Source organism: Populus trichocarpa, chromosome 2, assembly GCF_000002775.5.
Source record: "Populus trichocarpa isolate Nisqually-1 chromosome 2, P.trichocarpa_v4.1, whole genome shotgun sequence".
Lineage (NCBI taxonomy): Eukaryota > Viridiplantae > Streptophyta > Magnoliopsida > Malpighiales > Salicaceae > Populus > Populus trichocarpa.
The window spans coordinates 22,745,889-22,763,666 of NC_037286.2; the positions used below are offsets into that span (position 1 = coordinate 22,745,889).

General features: G+C 30.1%; 1 protein-coding gene across 3 annotated transcripts; it reads right to left on the bottom strand.

Moving 5' to 3' along the window:
* Positions 1–10,335: 10,335 nt before the first annotated feature.
* On the bottom strand, positions 10,336–13,011 carry LOC7462436 (protein TRIGALACTOSYLDIACYLGLYCEROL 1, chloroplastic). Of its 3 annotated transcripts, none has more exons than XM_052450812.1 (4): positions 12,665–13,011; positions 12,022–12,120; positions 11,647–11,766; positions 10,336–11,556 (listed from the first exon to the last, which is right to left on the bottom strand). In XM_052450812.1, the coding sequence occupies exons 3-4, from the start codon at positions 11,691–11,693 to the stop codon at positions 10,545–10,547; spliced, it is 1,059 nt and encodes a 352-aa protein (XP_052306772.1). In that variant the 5' UTR covers positions 11,694–11,766; positions 12,022–12,120; positions 12,665–13,011; the 3' UTR covers positions 10,336–10,544. The 3 variants fall into 3 exon arrangements, with proteins under 3 accessions (XP_052306772.1, XP_052306774.1, XP_006386854.2); XM_052450814.1 differs by having other exon boundaries at positions 11,647–11,791; positions 12,047–12,120; positions 12,665–13,010; XM_006386792.3 differs by lacking the exon at positions 12,022–12,120 and having other exon boundaries at positions 11,647–11,864; positions 12,665–13,010.
* Positions 13,012–17,778: the final 4,767 nt, after the last annotated feature.

Sequence of the window (17,778 nt, forward strand, 5' to 3'; positions counted from 1 at the left end):
TTATAAATAAAGTTGCAAAAGATATCCAAAAGTGGTTTAAACATGAATTCGAAGACAAACAATTTCAAGTGAAGGATTTTCCTTCATGGCCGAATGCTAGTAAATAAAATGAAGGAGAAGTCTTGTTCATATAGTATTTGGACAAGTAATGAAAAATAAAACAAAATCAATTAATGTTGTTGAAATGAGTTTGGGTGGTCTCATGAAGTTTGTTGTTGAAATTAAAAGAAAAGGAATATGTATAATATATTAATGTGTAAATGTATGACTATTGTCATGATAAATATGTCGTCTAGAACCTTGTTATGTGAATGTATACAGTACGTAAGAATGAGTATTATCAGAACCCAATTTTGATTTCCTCCAAAATTATCTTTTGTTATATACAAAAATTTAGAAAAAAAAAGGTTGAAGAATAAAAGAAATACAAAGAGACAAGAAATTTGGTTGGCAAGAACAGGTTGAAGAGGGATCTACATGCATAAATAAAAGATGAAAGGATAAAACTAGATCTTTGACATTTTTAGAAACTCAATAACACCCTTGAAAGACCTAAATGTGAAAGGTAATGAAAATTCAAGGTTAACTTAAATGAATATTGGACGAATTTGCATAAAAGTTAAGTCTATGGACTTAATTAAAATATTTAATAGGCTGATTTAATTTAATCATTGGTCTAATTAAAGGTTTAATTAAGTTTATAAATTAATTTAGGTTGAAATTAAAAGAATTAATTAAGTGCAAGGACTTAATTAAATTTTTAATGGATCATATTAATTATATTAAGGACTTAATTGGTGAAGAATTAAGTTTGGAAGTTTAATTTAGGCTTCATTGAGAAGATTGAAATTTTAGAGGACCACATTTAATTTTTACAAGCTTAATTGGATGAAATCAAGGTTGAGATTGTAAGAAAATCAAAATTTAGGGGTTAATTAAAGGAAAAATTGAAGAAACTTGAAACCAAAGATGAAAGTGTAACAAGCGCGCAAGTTTAGATACTGAAATTAATCAAAATAAGTGGTCAATTAGAAAGAAATTAAAAGTTTGATTATTGATGGGGGTCAAATTGAACAAATTGAAAACCAAAGACCAATTTGAAAAAGATGTTCAAATCAGATGAGTTAAATCAAAGTTTTCAGGGATGTGATTGCAAAAATTAAGAAGTTTCAAGGTCAATTAAGGGTGCATATGCTACAATAAACAACAGGGACCAAATTGAAATTTACAAAATCCCAATTCTTAAACCCTAATTTTTAGGGTTTAATCAAACGACATGTCACTTTTTTTTTAATAAAAGAACCGAGTGACATGTCATTTGTCCTTGTTTTATTATCTTCTTCAACCGAAAAGGTTGATCGAGTTGTCACCTTCAAGTGAATGAACATAGCATCTCTGACTACCTTAGGGGCTCCGACCACCACCATTTGACAGAGGAGATTCTCCTACACAAGGTTGTGCCATCCTTATTTGAAATTTTTGCCCCACCTGCCACGTGGAAAATCTTAGCTTCTTGTCCTAAAACAACCTTGTCTGATTCAGTAAATTTAGAAATGTTGCACCCAACTTTTGATCGATGGTGGGAAAGCTACAAGCCACCAAATCAAGCATGGTTTGATCCTAGTCGAAGAGTAACACCCCCTCTATAAGGTCTATGGTTTTTTTTTTTTTTGCTTCAATGATATCCCATTTTCCACGATTAATTCATGGAAGGTGCCCCCTTAGACAACTATTTTTGGTCAAGTCTCAATTATGAGGTTCCCAACTTTTTCTAGAAATTACAAGAGTTTATTAGACATCTAGGGAGAGGGAAGACGAAAGAAGAAGAAGAAAGACCTCCTAATAAATCAAAGGTAAAAAAATGGAAAATAATTTTCTATAATCTAATTTTCAAAAACAACCGTCAACCCACAAAAGGTTTCACTAGCACTTTCCATTTTAGGGCTATAAAAGAAAAAGAAATCACAGAGAAAAAAAGGGATCCTAAAGAGAAAAGTCATAAAGAAAAAAAGAAAAGAAATACATAGAAATCAATAGAATACTTAAAATAGAACTGAAGTAAAGGGGATGAATATTGTATTTTAAGAAGAAAGAAGAGGGATCTAGATCAGTCTAAGATATAAAAAAAAACAAAAATCAAGAGGAAAGAAGTAAAGAATCCAGAAAAGGAATCAACATTCTCTTTACAAGGTAAATCTTCAAACTTTGATGGGGGATGGAGATCAATGAGCACACCCCCTTCCTTTTTATTATGTCTTTTAAATTGTTGCTTATAATGTTTGTTAAGCATCCTTTAAAGTCTTTTTGTTGTTTAAAAGCCATGATTTTTTGTTTTGAAATGTTTAAGCATGCTTTGAATATAGCTTTTATATGCTCAAGTATTGTTTAATTGTCTTGTTTTGATGTGTTAGAATATGATATTGAAATGGAAAATGTTAGTATAAAATATTGTTTTGCATGCTTTGATGTTTAGTTAATCATCTTTGAAGTCATTGCAAGATGTATTAAGTTTTGAAGTTGCTTTGTTTTAAGCTGTTTTAGGGTAGGTTGCTAGGTTTATTGAAGTTGAAAGCATGTTATTTGAGCTTAAGGACATTGAAATTAATTGATGGAATAATGTTTTTTGCCTAAAAGAATGTTGTTTTTCCTTGCTGTTTTTACTTCTTCTTTTTTTTCCTTATCGCTTTGAGGATTCAAACAAGTTGTGTTAAGCATGTTTAAGCTTCAGTTGCTAGGTTTGGGTTGCTTTTCTAGGTTTTATTGCATTTTTTTGGGTTTAGGCTTTGTTATTAGATTTATAGGTTTGATGACTTTTTGGGTTCAGATGTTCTTACGTTGAATGTTGACTTAGGTCATTGATTTTTGTGTCATTTTGATTGTTTGTTGATTCTTACACACGCATACAGTCTTGTTTATCACTAATCTAGGATTCTAATGACCTAAAAACACTAAGATCATGGCATTTAATCTTTAGTTCTTTCACATTACTTTCTATATAAAAATCAGTTAATCGTGATGATTGGATGTTTATTATTATGATCCAGACCTAAAGTTTTCATTAAACAATGGTTTTTCATGTTTATGCTTTCAATTTAATATAATTTGGTTTGTTATTGTGTTCATCCATGAGTTCTTGGTGTTCCTATCAATGAGGAATGTTCAAAGGTTGGGTGACAATCTTTTCATCTTCAAAGATGTCGAGAAGAGATACAACAATGACTTCAAAACTAGGCAAATAGCTCCACCAAGATATGTGGATTGGTATGACTTTGAAAGAATGAATATAGTTAATTGTTCTAAGAACATTGATTGGAATGATGTGGTTAGTATAAATTATATCTTCTGTTAGAATGCCATTAGGATGTTCTATACAAATTTAAATGTCAAAGAAAAGAAGGTGACATTTACATAAGTAGTTGTGTTTATGGTGTTAAAATAGAGTTGAATTCAAATCTTCTAACTCAGATTTTAAAGATACCAAAGGGAGATTTTACTAAAACATAAGCATCCTATCAATTCATTGAGGCACCAAACATGTCAACAGCTATTGAACAAATGAGATTAGTGTTTGGAAGAATTTTGGAAATTGATGAAAGGACTATTGCAATGCCTTTTTCTTATGAAATGTACATATTGCATGCAATAATTAGTTGGATTTTTTTGCCTAAAAAAGGGCATAAAGAAGAATTGAAATTCATGGAAAGCCATTTAATTTAGCCTATTTGTTTTTAAAACACATGAGCAATGTCATTAAATGAAGGCAAAGAAGAGCCTTAGTGTATAGAGTTATCTTAACTAACCCCGTTTGTTTGTTGGAAAGTAGTTTTCTTTTGGAAAGTGAATTCCGGGAAAGTGAATTCCGGGAAAGTATTTTCCGATGTTTGGTAGTGTAATGGAAAATAAGTTGGAAAACACTTTCCAGTGTTTGGTTATGTTATGGAAAATGAGCTGGGAAATAACTTATTAATGTTTTATTTTTTTTAAGTTTACTAAAATAATGAGGAACAAATCTTACAAATTAAAAGGTTGTATGGGAATGAAATTGAAAAAAAATATAATTTCATAAATTATCTCAGATAAAATAAATAATAATTAAAATAATAGAGATCAAATAAAAAATAAAAAAAATTGAAAGATGAAGAAATTAAAATAATAATAATTAACATTTCATAAATTATTTCAAATAAAATAAGTAACAATCAAAAGAACGAGGATCAAATTTGATAGATAAAAAATTTTAATAAAAAAATGATAAGGAAAAAGCAAATAGCAATTATAAAAATAAGGACCAAAGTTAATATAAAAATTAAATTTTTAGAGATGAAATTAAAAAATAAATATTCAAAACAAAATATATATATATATATATATATATATATATATATATATATAGCAATCAAAAGTTTGAGGATCAAATTTGATATAATCAGCAAGTAATGACATTTCTAAATTTTTCACAACTTCCGGAAAGTGTTTTCCGCCCAAATTTTCCAGGAAAACACTTTCCTGAAAACCAAGCCAAATTTTCCTTTGACTGGAAAGTGTTTTCCGTTGACCAACTTTCCTAATGGCAAACAAACACATGAAAGTTTGGAAAGTGGTTTCCCGGAAACCACTTTTCGGAAAACAAACACAGCCAAAAGGGAAAACACTTTCCTTAAAACCAAGTAAAATTTTTCTTTGACTGGAAAGTGTTTTCCGTTGACCGAAAAGTGTTTTCCGTTAACCACCTTTCCTAATGGCAAACAAACACAGGAAAGTTTGGAAAGTGATTTCCCGGAAACTACTTTCCGAGAAACTTTTCCGGGAAACAAACATGGCCTAAGATCTTTATTGCATTTGATGTGAATGTGTTAAACTATAAGGACAATCGTAACATTGAGAGAGATCATGTCTACAATTCCATAAAATTGAGGAAATTAGAAATGATTTGTGTTGACAATGTGTAGATTTACGATTCCTCTAAAGAACCTAGTGCAAGGAAATTAGAACTAGGTCCAAGACAAAGATCCTGAAATATAGATCAATCAACTATGCCTTTACATCAACCTCAATCAACCTTTGAAAAATGTTCATTGAGTGCTCCACCGATCACTTTGCAATCCATTCATAATATGCAAAGCGAGATTCTTAAGCAAATGAGTGCCTTTCATGGAGATATCACAAAGTTGCGTCAAGTTGTGAGAAGGGTAAATAGAAGAGCTGAGGGTATCCATAGGAGAGTGGATGCAACTCGGAAAGTGTTTTCCGTTGACCAACTTTCCTAATGGCAAACAAACACATGAAAGTTTGGAAAGTGATTTCCCGGAAACCACTCGAGTGGTGATATCGGGAGGACTTGATGCGGATGATATTGATGACATTATGAATGAAGGCGACGATGATGGCAACAATTAACTCCTTCACTCATATTGCTCATGACTTTTGTACTTCTTTTTTTTTTTTTGAAAAAATCTTTTGTATTTTACCTTTATGGTTGTATTAAGAATGAATTTCTTTCTGATATTGTTTGTAATGTATGATGACTTAATGTTTTAATTGATTTATTTCTAAGTTATGAATAATACATTTAATGTTGATGATTTAATTTATGCTACTTGATCATATCTTTTCGCTAAAAAAAAAGGGAACAAAAATTTCTAAAATCTAATATGCATTAATTTCTTTATTTAAAGGGAGCTTATTTTTAGAATTTTAAAGGGGAGAATCCTTCAAACAAAAAGGAAGAAAAAAAATTAATATATTTTTCCATAAAAGGGGAAATGTTTATGTATACCTTTTTGCCTGATGACAAAAAAAGGAATGAGTGCTTATTGCATCATATGCATCAATGTTTTATCATCATAAAAAAGAGAAGATTGTTAGCCTTATTGCTACAATGATGATTTAATGTTGTTTTTCATTATGTTTTGATGATAACATAAACATTGAATATTAATGTTATTAATATATATATATATATATGTTATATGTCAATATTAAAAAATTGATTTGATATAGTTTTGATATTCATATTAATAACTCATGATGTATTCCATAAAGCTTTTAAATGCTATGTTATAATGCTTAAAAGACTTAATAAAAATATGTCAATATGGTTATTGACTTCGTAGATCAAGTTTTTATAATAGAGTTTTGCTAAATAGCACTGACTTGTTTAGGACACCTAATAATACATACCCACACAATCTAAACAAACCCAAAAAAAACAAAAAAAAAACCGAGAAATGACTAAAACACAAAAACAGGACAATAGCCAAAACGATCTAACCATGTACCATTTCTCAAAACGATCTAGCTATTTCTCAAAATAACTAGTTCATTTCTGGAAAATTTCCAGAAACTCGGGGTTCTTCAAAACAATCTAACCAATTCTAAAAGGGTTTGATTGATTTCCTAACAAACAGAAAACTATGTTTAATGGCTAGTTTCTTTTCTAAGCCTACAGATAACCCTTCACTTTACCAAAATAAGTGTGGAACTCCTAAGATAAAAATCTAAGCATACTCCTTCTCAAAAACAACTTATAACACTCTTATTTCACTTGTAATCATCCAAAAACAAGGTTAAGTGTGAATTGACAAATTCCTCCAAAAGAGCTTAATTGTTATTCAAATCAACTCTACTAAGAGAGTACATTATGGAAAGTATAAGTGACACTTTAAACACTTGGAAAATTCTCCTAGAGACTAAATTGTGGGTGGTTTAATACAAGTATTGGTAAAAGGTTTTCTAGTCTTTAACCCACAAAAAGATTAAGGATAACGGTTTGATCCTAAACTTGTAAAAGGATTGGGTTTGATCTTGCACTTACAAAAAGATTATGTAACGATTTGGTCTTACTCACTAAGAAAACCGGTGTATGATAGTGGAACTCTTGAATGGAAGTTCAAGGAGAGGATTAGGTGGTTTGCCAAACCTCTATAAAACTTAGTGCACTCTCTCTAAACTCTCACTTTTTAATTATCGTATTTATATTGTTTATTGCTTCTACATTTGGTTATGTGTTTAGAATTGCATGTTATTAGGTAAAACGTTTTTAATTCATAGTTTTACTTTACATATTTAATTCACACCCCCCCCTCTTAGGTGCTTATGTTACCTTAATCCTAGAACAACACCAAGAACGATCATTTCTTACTTATATAAAACTATATAGAATATTAATGATAGCATGTATTAGTTAATAATGTGAACTAAACAAATTATCGATAACCAATTAATTAGATATCATTGGTTTAACTCTAACTTATTCAATTTATTTTAATAGCACCCTTAAATCATTATCAATTTTCTATAAAATTTAAATTCCTCCACATTTACCAAAATTTTCAACTTAACAATAAAATTAACAAAATATAAAATGTACCCATTAAATCAACCATTATTTATTTCAATACAAAACACCTAAGTCACAAAATCAAACTCAATTTCATCGAATTATAAATAAATATAAATTTTCAAAATCTCAAATAAACCCTAACATGTACAAATCATGCATTCATACAATAATTGTTTATAGAAAAAAGCTATAAAACAAGTAAACACACAAACAAACTACATATACTACATCAAAATGCCAAAAAATAACCTTTTAAAAATGGATTACAACAAAAAAATTGGTAGTTTTGCTTACTTGATATGGTCAATCTTAAAAAAAAAATGAACCAGATTAGAAATGCTGACGAATTGAGTGTTGAAATGGTTAAATTTGTGATTATAGAAGCTTGATTTGAGAGAAAATATGAGGATGTTGTGTGTTATTTTCTGCAAAACAAAAAGGAAGAAGAAGAAGAAGAAATGGGAGATGGGGTCGTTTGCCAGGTTATAACTTAAATATTATCGATGAGTTTATTTTATCAGTAATACCGTCTATAATAATGACATGACATTTTTTTTTCTTTTTTCATTCTTTTATTTTCAATTGTAATTCTCTCGGTATATACCGATGAAAATTTTTTATTAGTATATATCGAGGGACATAACAAGGAAATATTTTATTGATAAATATCATTGTAAATTCCTGACGGGTTTTGTTTCGTTGATAGTTCTGTTTGTATTTGATAGTTTTCTAGTAATTAATTAACATTTTGCTCAAATTATTTTTATTGAATTATACACAAAAAAATCACAATAAAGCAAACCCCATAAAATTATATAAAAAAATGATTATAATGAGTTGTACAAAAAAGAACGATTGCTCAAGGAAAATGTAAAAATTAAATGAAATTTAATGAAATAATATCTAAAAAAACATTTTTAATTAGTCTAAGAATTTAAAAGAAATTTTATATATTATATTTAAATTTCAAGAAATTAAATATCAATTATTGGAAAAAAAATTAAAAAGGTAGACATCGGACTTGGATAGCCCAGCATGCTTGGACCATTAAAAATAAGTTCAGCCTCGTGCTCCTTAGCCTTTATTTATTTATTTAAAAATTTAAAAAAAATAAAAACCAGATGATGCGTTGTCTATAAGGCCAAATTTTAGTCATCATAAAAGGGGTTGAAAAATCAGGTTATAAATTTTGTTTATCTAAACACCTAATTTTTTACCTATTTTCACCACCTTAAGAAGCAAATTCTCCAACTCAAAAAACCCTCAAATTAATTAAAAAAACTTCTTTCATCCTCGATCTATTTTCCAGACAATATGGAAGCTAAAAAATACCTTAGCACTCATTTCCTAAAAATTGTACTTTGTTCATATTTTGATCATTTTTATCAACAAAATTGGATCAACCAACCACTCCCTCTCCTTTGTTGTTTTCCAACGACTTGCTCTCTTCTTTTTCAAACTAAGAGATTAAAATATGAATAAAATAAAATTTTAAACTAAATCGTATAATTTTCAAACTACAAAGATAAAAAAAAAAATGAACAAAATCTTAGGCTAAATTTAAAGTTAAAAAAAAAAACCACAGACACGATTTTTTTATATATATAAGGTTGCTATTTTACTAAATTTTAATTTTACTCCCCTCATTTTTTAATTTTTGCAAACAATACAATTGAATTTTTTTTTTTTTTACAAAATTAAGAATTAACTCAATATCAAGAATTTTTTTAAAACTGTGATAACCCAACATAAAGCAAAACAAAAGAAATCTTCAAGCTGAATTTAAGATGGAAAAAAATCAATGGCTGGAGTTATAAAAAAAAAAAACAAGGACAGAAGGAGAAGCTTTTTTTTTTAATAAAAAACTATCATTTCACCTTATTTTCAATTTTGATACCTTTATTTTTTATTTTTCACAAACAATTAAACTAAATCCTTTTTTTAAATATCATGAACAAACTCATTGCCGAGAACTTTTTTGAGATAACAAAAACCTAAAAAAAACAATATGAAACAAATCATCAAACTTAATCACTAATCAGTGCAATGTAAAATGATAAATTTTAAAAAAAAATTAATAATCAGAATAAAATAAAAATACTACAAATCTATAGTATTTTCACTCATGACTGAATCACTAAAGCCTCTTAGTTTTTTTTAATCATTCAATTTTTTTATAGTATTTTCTTTTGAAAAAGAGGAAAACGAGATTCATTTTTCTATTATAAGAACTTATTTTGGCATTTTAATTTTAAAATTTAAATTATTTTAATTATATGGTGATCAAATAAAATTATTAAATATTAAAATATAAATACCATACATTAGAAATAATCTTGGTCACATGAAAAGAGCACCATTAAATGTTATAAATAGTTTTTCTCAATTGGGAGCAATAGTTAAGATGCCATTTTCTCCATTAATCGGGTATGATAAGAACAAATAATTTTCACATGCAATGAAAATTGAATTCACATACCGTATAAATGATGTCATATGAACTGTGTTGTATAGATCAAAGAAATGTATAGGGTATATCTCAGACTTCACAGAGAAAAATGTATGCAAGTGCTTTGAGGCAATCTATTAGCTGCCTTTGAAATTAATAAAAAGCTCGGACAATGATTTCAAAAAATTACTTGAACACTGCATATAGTGGCGGAGGAGCGAAGAGGCAAGCTGAAGGCTTGACCTGTGAATAAACATTCGAATAGATTTTGCCTGAGGCAGGTAGATTGCATATTGCTAAGAACCAATAATAAAACGAAGCACTCGTTCAAGAAACTGCCGATCGCAAGAAGAGGAACATGAGCATCTACTCTTACTTGCTAAGCAGACTTGGTTGCACCGAAATGACAAGGAAATTTTAACCTAATGACAACATCCAACAAAGATCTTGATATTGAAGCTTAATGAGCAGAAACATCAACCAGGATCTTTTTTTTTTAAAGTACACTTGAAAGTTGAAGGGCGGTAAATAAGAGGACAAGAAATAAGTAAAATGATAGCATTTGAAGATAAACATCAAACACTTAACATGACATAAAGTCTGAATCCTTATCCCTTTTCAACACAACTGATTGACTAACCATGAAAAGTGATCTGATTCCAGGTTATATGTGCAAGCATTATCCATCAAACAGCAATCATGAAGAAAAGCCTAGTTGAATATCATAAATGACTTACAAAAGAACTTGAATGATTATACGCAATTCTTCAGAGAATCTCCAGCTCCCTGGAAGAAGCAATATGAGAGTGCAAAGTCAGCCATAAATATACCAACCAGCGAGATAACCACAGCTGAAGTTGTCGACTCCCCAACACCTTTAGCGCCTCCCATTGTGGTAACCCCCCAAGCACAGCTCACTATAGATATGATGGCACCAAAAACCCCTGACTTGATCATTGCACTAATTATATCCCATGAATTTAGAGCTCTCTGAGCTGAATCCAATATAATGTTAAGGCTAATCCCATAGACACTGTCAGCCAGCAGGCCACTGGATGCCATCCCCACTGTGAAACACATCAAAGTCAAAAATGGGAGAGCGAGACAGGAAGCAATCACTCTTGGAATTACCAAGTAATCAACTGGGTCTGCTCCGAGAACCCTTAATGTGTCAATTTGCTCAGAAACCTGCATTGTTCCCAACTCTGCAGCAAAAGCACTGCCGATACGCCCAGCAACCACAATTGATGTGACCACAGGACTTAGCTCCCTTGAAAAGGCTAGAGCTAATACCCCACCAATAGATCTGTTTAGTCCTAATCTAGTAAACTCTCTAACAAACTGGATGGTAAAAGCCATGCCAACAAATGCAGAGGTCAAGAGACAGACCCCAACTGATCTCGGCCCAACTCTCTCCAGCTGTTGTAGAGTATTTCTCCAGTGGATTTTTCCCATTAAACTCCTGATAATTACCTGACCTGCCAAGACAAGAACAGATAATCCCCTCCAAAGGTACCTAGGAGGAGACCATTTGCTCAAGAATTTCTCTCCTCCGGAACTGGGTGCATGGTTAGTATTTGTGTCCTCTTCCAAAATAGACATAGGTACAGACGGATTGCCATCATCCATGTTGGGCAGCACAAAAAGTTTGGTTTGTTGAACAGGTGATGTAAATTTATACATCTGACAGTGTCTACTGAAACCAAGTTGACTGAAATTCAACGATTTCGTCTTTATCCACCCATTAGGTTTTAGGTAGCTTCTTCTGCAAAACGTTAAAGCTTCAATAGAAATGAAAGAAAGCGATGAAAATCAATTAGCCATTCAAGCACAAAAGAGAAGTTAGGGAATATACCTGTTGGAGTAGTAAAAGATTGAGTGAAGCTGTGAAGTTGTTTGCATGTTTTTCTTCTTCTTGCTTTCTTGTGAATAATATAATTTCAGATGTCTGTACAGAACGAGGGGTGGTACAGCAGCAAACCAGGAGGGAATTTGCTAACCTCAGACACACAACTTTTTCCACAACCAAATACAATCACATTCAAGTGAAGCAGATTGTCCTCGAAATCAAACCTTAAACATCACAGACACATAATAAATATATAACACTTCAAGAATCTTAACTGTGAGCAGATTCCCATTTTACTGCTATAAAAACAAACTTCAATTCTGGAAAACAAACAAGCAGTCCAAAATTCACCAAGGAAACAGCTAGAAAACTGAAAAATTGGCAAACCAGGAGGAAATTCGCTAACCTCAGACACACAACTTTTTCCACAACCAAATACAATCACATTCAAGTGAAGCAGATTGTCCTCGAAAATCAAACCTTAAATATCACAGACACATAATAAATATATAACACTTCAAGAATCTTAACCGAGAGCAGATTCCCATTTTACTGCTATAAAAACAAACTTCAATTCTGGAAAACAAACAAGCAATCCGAAAATCACCAAGGAAACAGCTAAATATTGAAAAATTAACAACTCATTACTTTTCTTTAGTAAAACCATCCAAAGAAGAAATATTTTTAACCAATCTTCTCTGTTAAAATGCTACTGCAATCTTGAAAGCTAAAAAGAATAAACAGAATAATAATTTATCTACCTCCAAAGTCAAAATGGCAGAAAATCAACGAACAAAAATGGGATGGGAGGATGCCTTATCACAAATTTCTACTCCTTGATCACAAAATTCTTACAACGAGCAATGATTTCTCTCTATTTCTTCCATTAATTTAAGCCTCTTTTTCTTCTCAGCTAGTATAATTCATATATTTATGCTAAATTAGCGAAACCCTTAGTAATTGCAAATGGAAATTTTGGCAAAATCTCCATTCAAGAATTCCTTACAGCAACAACAACACATACCTGGTTCTGATTGCAATTGGAAATTAAGGCGAAACCCAAGATTTGACAGATCCTCCTCCTCGTCGTAAGCAAGAGAGTTCAGCAGCAGCAGCTTTCCGTCAGGGTCTCCTTACTGTGTTACCGCTAATAGTTACATTCACAAATGAGGTTAAATGAAAGCAAGTATGCTAGGTTTTTAAAAATTCAGTAGCACGACTTGAATCTGAAATATCAAGCTGAATATCCTTAATCAATCCTTTAAAAGGAATGGATAACGTTAATTATTGAAGTGGAAATCAAGCTTCAATTCTTCTGAAAAGGTTGCAGGTCGGATAAAAAAAAATTGTTTGGCGGACATAATGGCGTTTTAAAGAAGAAGAAAATGAGAAAAATCAATATGGAATGATAAAAAAAAAACAAAAAAACAAAAAAAACGGTGACAACCTAAATTAATTCATTAAATATGTGATTTGAGTTATTTGAGTTATTTGATTAAAAACATTAAATTTAAAAAAAATCTAATTATGATTTTAGTTAATTAATTATTAAAAGATAAAATTAAAATATATATATATATAACAAAAAAAATAGCAATTATAAACAAACAAACAAAAAGCCTCTACCCTTGTCCCAGCCTACCAAACCCAGTGTTGAGATCAAGATAACTTAATAAAAAAAATCATGAAACCCAATTTAAAAAAAAAAAACAATGTCAAATCATGAAATGAAAAAAAAAAGTAAAAAAAATCGATGTCAACCTTTGTCCCGGGCCATTTGATCAGAAGAACCTAATATGAAAAAACTATAAAGATCAATTTTTAACAAATCAAATATTGAAGGATAATTTAAAAAAAAATCAATCACACGAGATAATGCAAAAGTAAATTAGTAATTAAAAGCCAAAAAAATATACGAACTCACCTTAGTTAACCTACTAAACACATGAATCAAGTAATGAGATTAGGATAACTGTAACAATGTCAAATGTGCACGAGGTGCATACTTCGGCAGGCTATCCAAAACAGTGTCTAAGGGTGCTGGCAGCCATGCCACTAGTGGGATAAATCGGCAACGCAGATTTGTGCAGCTATAGGTTCGTCAAAGGAAATCTACAGCACAGATTGTTGACGAACATGGGCTGGACAATAAAATGTCCAGGCCAGGCAGGAAAACTCGTCAGGGGGATAGGCTGACGAGAACAGGGGCTGTCGTAGAATTCGGCAGCACAGGAATTGGCAACTTGCACGCAGATGAGAATTCAGCAACGCGCAACAGCTTGTGCAAGTCATTGGTTCAACTTGGCATAATCTGAAACTTAGACGAAGGACTGTCTAAGGCATATGAGAGACCCAACAAGAGCTGACAGTTGGGAATACCATATGGGCATGCAGAACGTGGGTTAGTGGCAGTTATGGGCATCCAAGATCATGGGATCATGGGAGATGTGCTGGAGAACATGGGGCATGGTTGGAAGTGCTCTCAAACCACTAAGATCATGGGAGATCATGGTGGGGAACTACCCACTACTTGGTAGATAATGGGGCCATTATGTTCATGGCTGAGATAGTGTCCCACTACTTCCTTAAAAGTAGGAATGAGAGTTGTGCCTTGTAAATACTTGTCTATAAATAGGTGTTGCAACTCTTGGTTGTAGGAGCATATAGAGGCATGTTCAGAGCATGTGTGTGGCATGAGCAGCATACAGGGGCATGCAAGAGCATGTAGAACACGAGATAGGCTTGGTGTAGCATGCAATCTTTATGCATAGCACACATACGGATTTGTGTATAGTTCCCTTTGTTTACGAGATCAATAAAGATTGAGAAAGAGTTCTTGTAAAGCTTGTTGTGCACTTTGATTATCTTATTCTACTCATGTATTTCGCTTGTCTTTTAACTTGGAAAAGTGGGGAAACCTCTCGGGTGAGGAAAACACTTAGTTACTAGGCAAACACGAGTGTAATTGGTGAGGGAAAGCTGAGTCTAGTGGGGGACTAGGCTGCCGCACGGGTTTATTTGTAGAGCGAAAATTTACCCCATGACAATAACCATATAAAAAGAAAAACAAAGAAAAACATGAATCCTATTTTTTTAAGAAATCAAAATTGAGTAATGAGATCGAAAAAGAAAATAAGTAAAAAAAACAATGTGAACTTGTGTTAGCTTATAAAACTAGAAACCCAACCCATTAGATCAAGCATCAAACTTGAAAAAATCACGAAAGCCAAATTTTAATAAATTAAATGTCAAATGATGAAATAAAAATGATTAAACAAATAACAATTAAAAGAATAAAGATCAAATTTGAAAAAAAAAATATGTTCAAAGCAATTTTGAATTGAACGGTTTAACTGAAAAGAAAAATTAATTCTATAAAAGAATTAAAAGAAGAAACTACCAAAAAATGAGGATCAAATTTTAATAAATTAAATATCAAATGGTGAAATTAAAAAAAATCCAATCACAAAAAATTGATTAAAAAAATAACAATTAAAAAAATAATGATCAAATTTAAAGAAAAAAATTTGTTCAAAGCAATTTTGGATTTTAACGGCTAAATTGAAAAGAAGAATTAAAAGAAGAAACCACTCAAAAAAAATGAGGACCAAATTCTTTCTATAAAAATAACAAATTAAAAATCTTGATTAAAGATGAAATTGAAAATAATTAAAAGTTTACAAAAGATGCAAGAAAAAAAAAAAAATCGGGAACATTTTTAAAAAAAAATATGTAAAAAATTTAAATTGAATGATGAAATTGAAAACAAATAAAAAAAACTCACAAAAGAGCTAAGGATAAAGCTTACAAATCAAAAAAAGAATGATTGATACTCAATATCCTCAACTAAAAGGATTACCCAAGAATTTTAAATGTCAAGTGTTAATTTCGAGGAAGAATGGAGAAAAAAAAAAGATAATATAGATGGCATTTAGCCACACACATTACCTTCTCGATGAGGCGATGTCAAGATGATTAAAACGCCACTATGAAATGCAATTTGACCACCAGATTAACCCTTATATGTCACTAGAAAGGCATGGGGCTATCACGTAGTGACTCATGCATCTATTTTTTAAAAATAATAATAATTTTTATATATATTAAATTACATGATTTCCCCTAAACCAATCTAATAATTACAAAAATACCTTGGTGCAAATACAAAAATGCATTTGAATGTAAGGCATGGAAAATCAACTTCTAAAGTATTTGATTGTTCATTAAAAAAAAAAAACATCTCTGAAAGTAAGCTTTAAAATTTTTTGAATCCAAGAATATAAAGATCTTTTCACACTATATTATAAAATAAAAAGACATAATTACCTCCTTTTAATTTTAAAATATTATTAAAAATAATAAAACAAAAAACAAAAAAAATCCCTAAAAGGAAGCTCTTAAAAATTTTGAATCCAAAAACATAAATATCTTTTCATTGTGTATTATAAAATGAAAAGGCATAATTGCCTCCTTCTAATTTTAAAATATCAAATGGATCATTGTAAAATTACTAAATTATCCTTGATAGAATGTATTTTTGGTTTTTTAAGGGCAAAAAAGGTATTTCATCCCAAAGTTTAAATATGCCACTTATTTCCTCTATTTTTTTTTTCATTTTGGTTTCTTGTTTTTCAATCTCACCATCCCCTAACAAATTAACTTAAATTGCCCTATAATTTGGCCTAATAAAGGCTAAGTTGAAAAAAAAAAGGAAAAAAATAAACATTATAAACCATGCATTAATAGTATCTTGTGAGAAGATTCACAATGTATTTTAAATAATGAATTCTTTATATCTTTTAAATTTACTTATAATACTAAAAAAAAAAAATTAAACCTAGGATCAGTTCAAAAATTATTTATATTACCTGAGATATTCTACTATTGAATCATTCTAATTAAAGTTGTAAGATCTAAAGTTGGAAAAACAAAATAGGGTAATTGGATAATTGAATTAAATTATATATCATTTTGTCAATTTAGATTAATTATTTTTATTAAAAATAATAACATTTTTTTTAATAAAACATTAAACCGGTCAAATTTAAAATGTCAATCAAGATTAATTATTTTTATTAAAAATAATAACGTTTTTTTTATAAAACATTAAACCTGTCAAATTTAAAATGTCAATCAAGATTAATTATTTTTATTAAAAATAGTAACGTTTTTTTTATATATATATATAAAAACATTAAACCGGTCAAATTTAAACTGGATCCGACAAAGTTAATTATATTATTAAAAACTGGATCCGACAAAACATATTTTACCAGTTCAACAAGTTAAATTTAACTAAAAATCTGACCCAATGTAAATTTTGAAACCTAGATATTCTGAGCCAAACTATATTTCTCCTTAGAAAATGAGCGAAGCTTATTTCCTTAAACAAATGAAATTATATATCAAGATCATTCTCTGAATAGAATAATAAACTAATAAATTATAAACCAATACCTAATTATTACATGATTGTCATGTACATAAAAAAAAAATCATAGTATTAAAATCCGGCCTAGCCCAACGGATTAACTCGGGACCTGGCCGGCCCAACGGGTTGACCCGGAGCTGGAACCGGGCCGGATTGAAGAAAAAATAAGGGAAGAAAAAACTCAGTGTGACCCGATTGACCCGGCAGGTTGACCCAGTGACCTGGTTGTAACTCGTTGACTTTTATTTTTTTTACTAAAATAATATCGTTTTGATTTTTTAATTGACCCAAACAACCTAGTTAAAATTCAAAACCTGAATCTTGGACCAGACCGGCCACAAAACCGGACCCGGACCTGAAAACTATGAAAAAAATAGTTGCAAACTTCAGAGAACTGATTTAAAAGTTTATATCAAATATATTTATTTTCTTTGCTAATTAGAAAACGCGCTTGTAATATGTTTTTTATACTTATGAAATAATAAATTCAAAACTAATATTTAGGGTGCATTTGCTATTTTGCCCAGTCATAAAAAAAATGTTTTGTTAATAAAATATATTGTGTTTTTTTTTTGGACTGGCTCCTATATAATTATTTTTTAAATTTTAATTTTATAAAAATTAAAATAACTTGCTTGTGAAAATATATTTTTTATTTATTTTACATATAAAAATCTATCTAATTTAAATCAAATGTAGATTTTTTT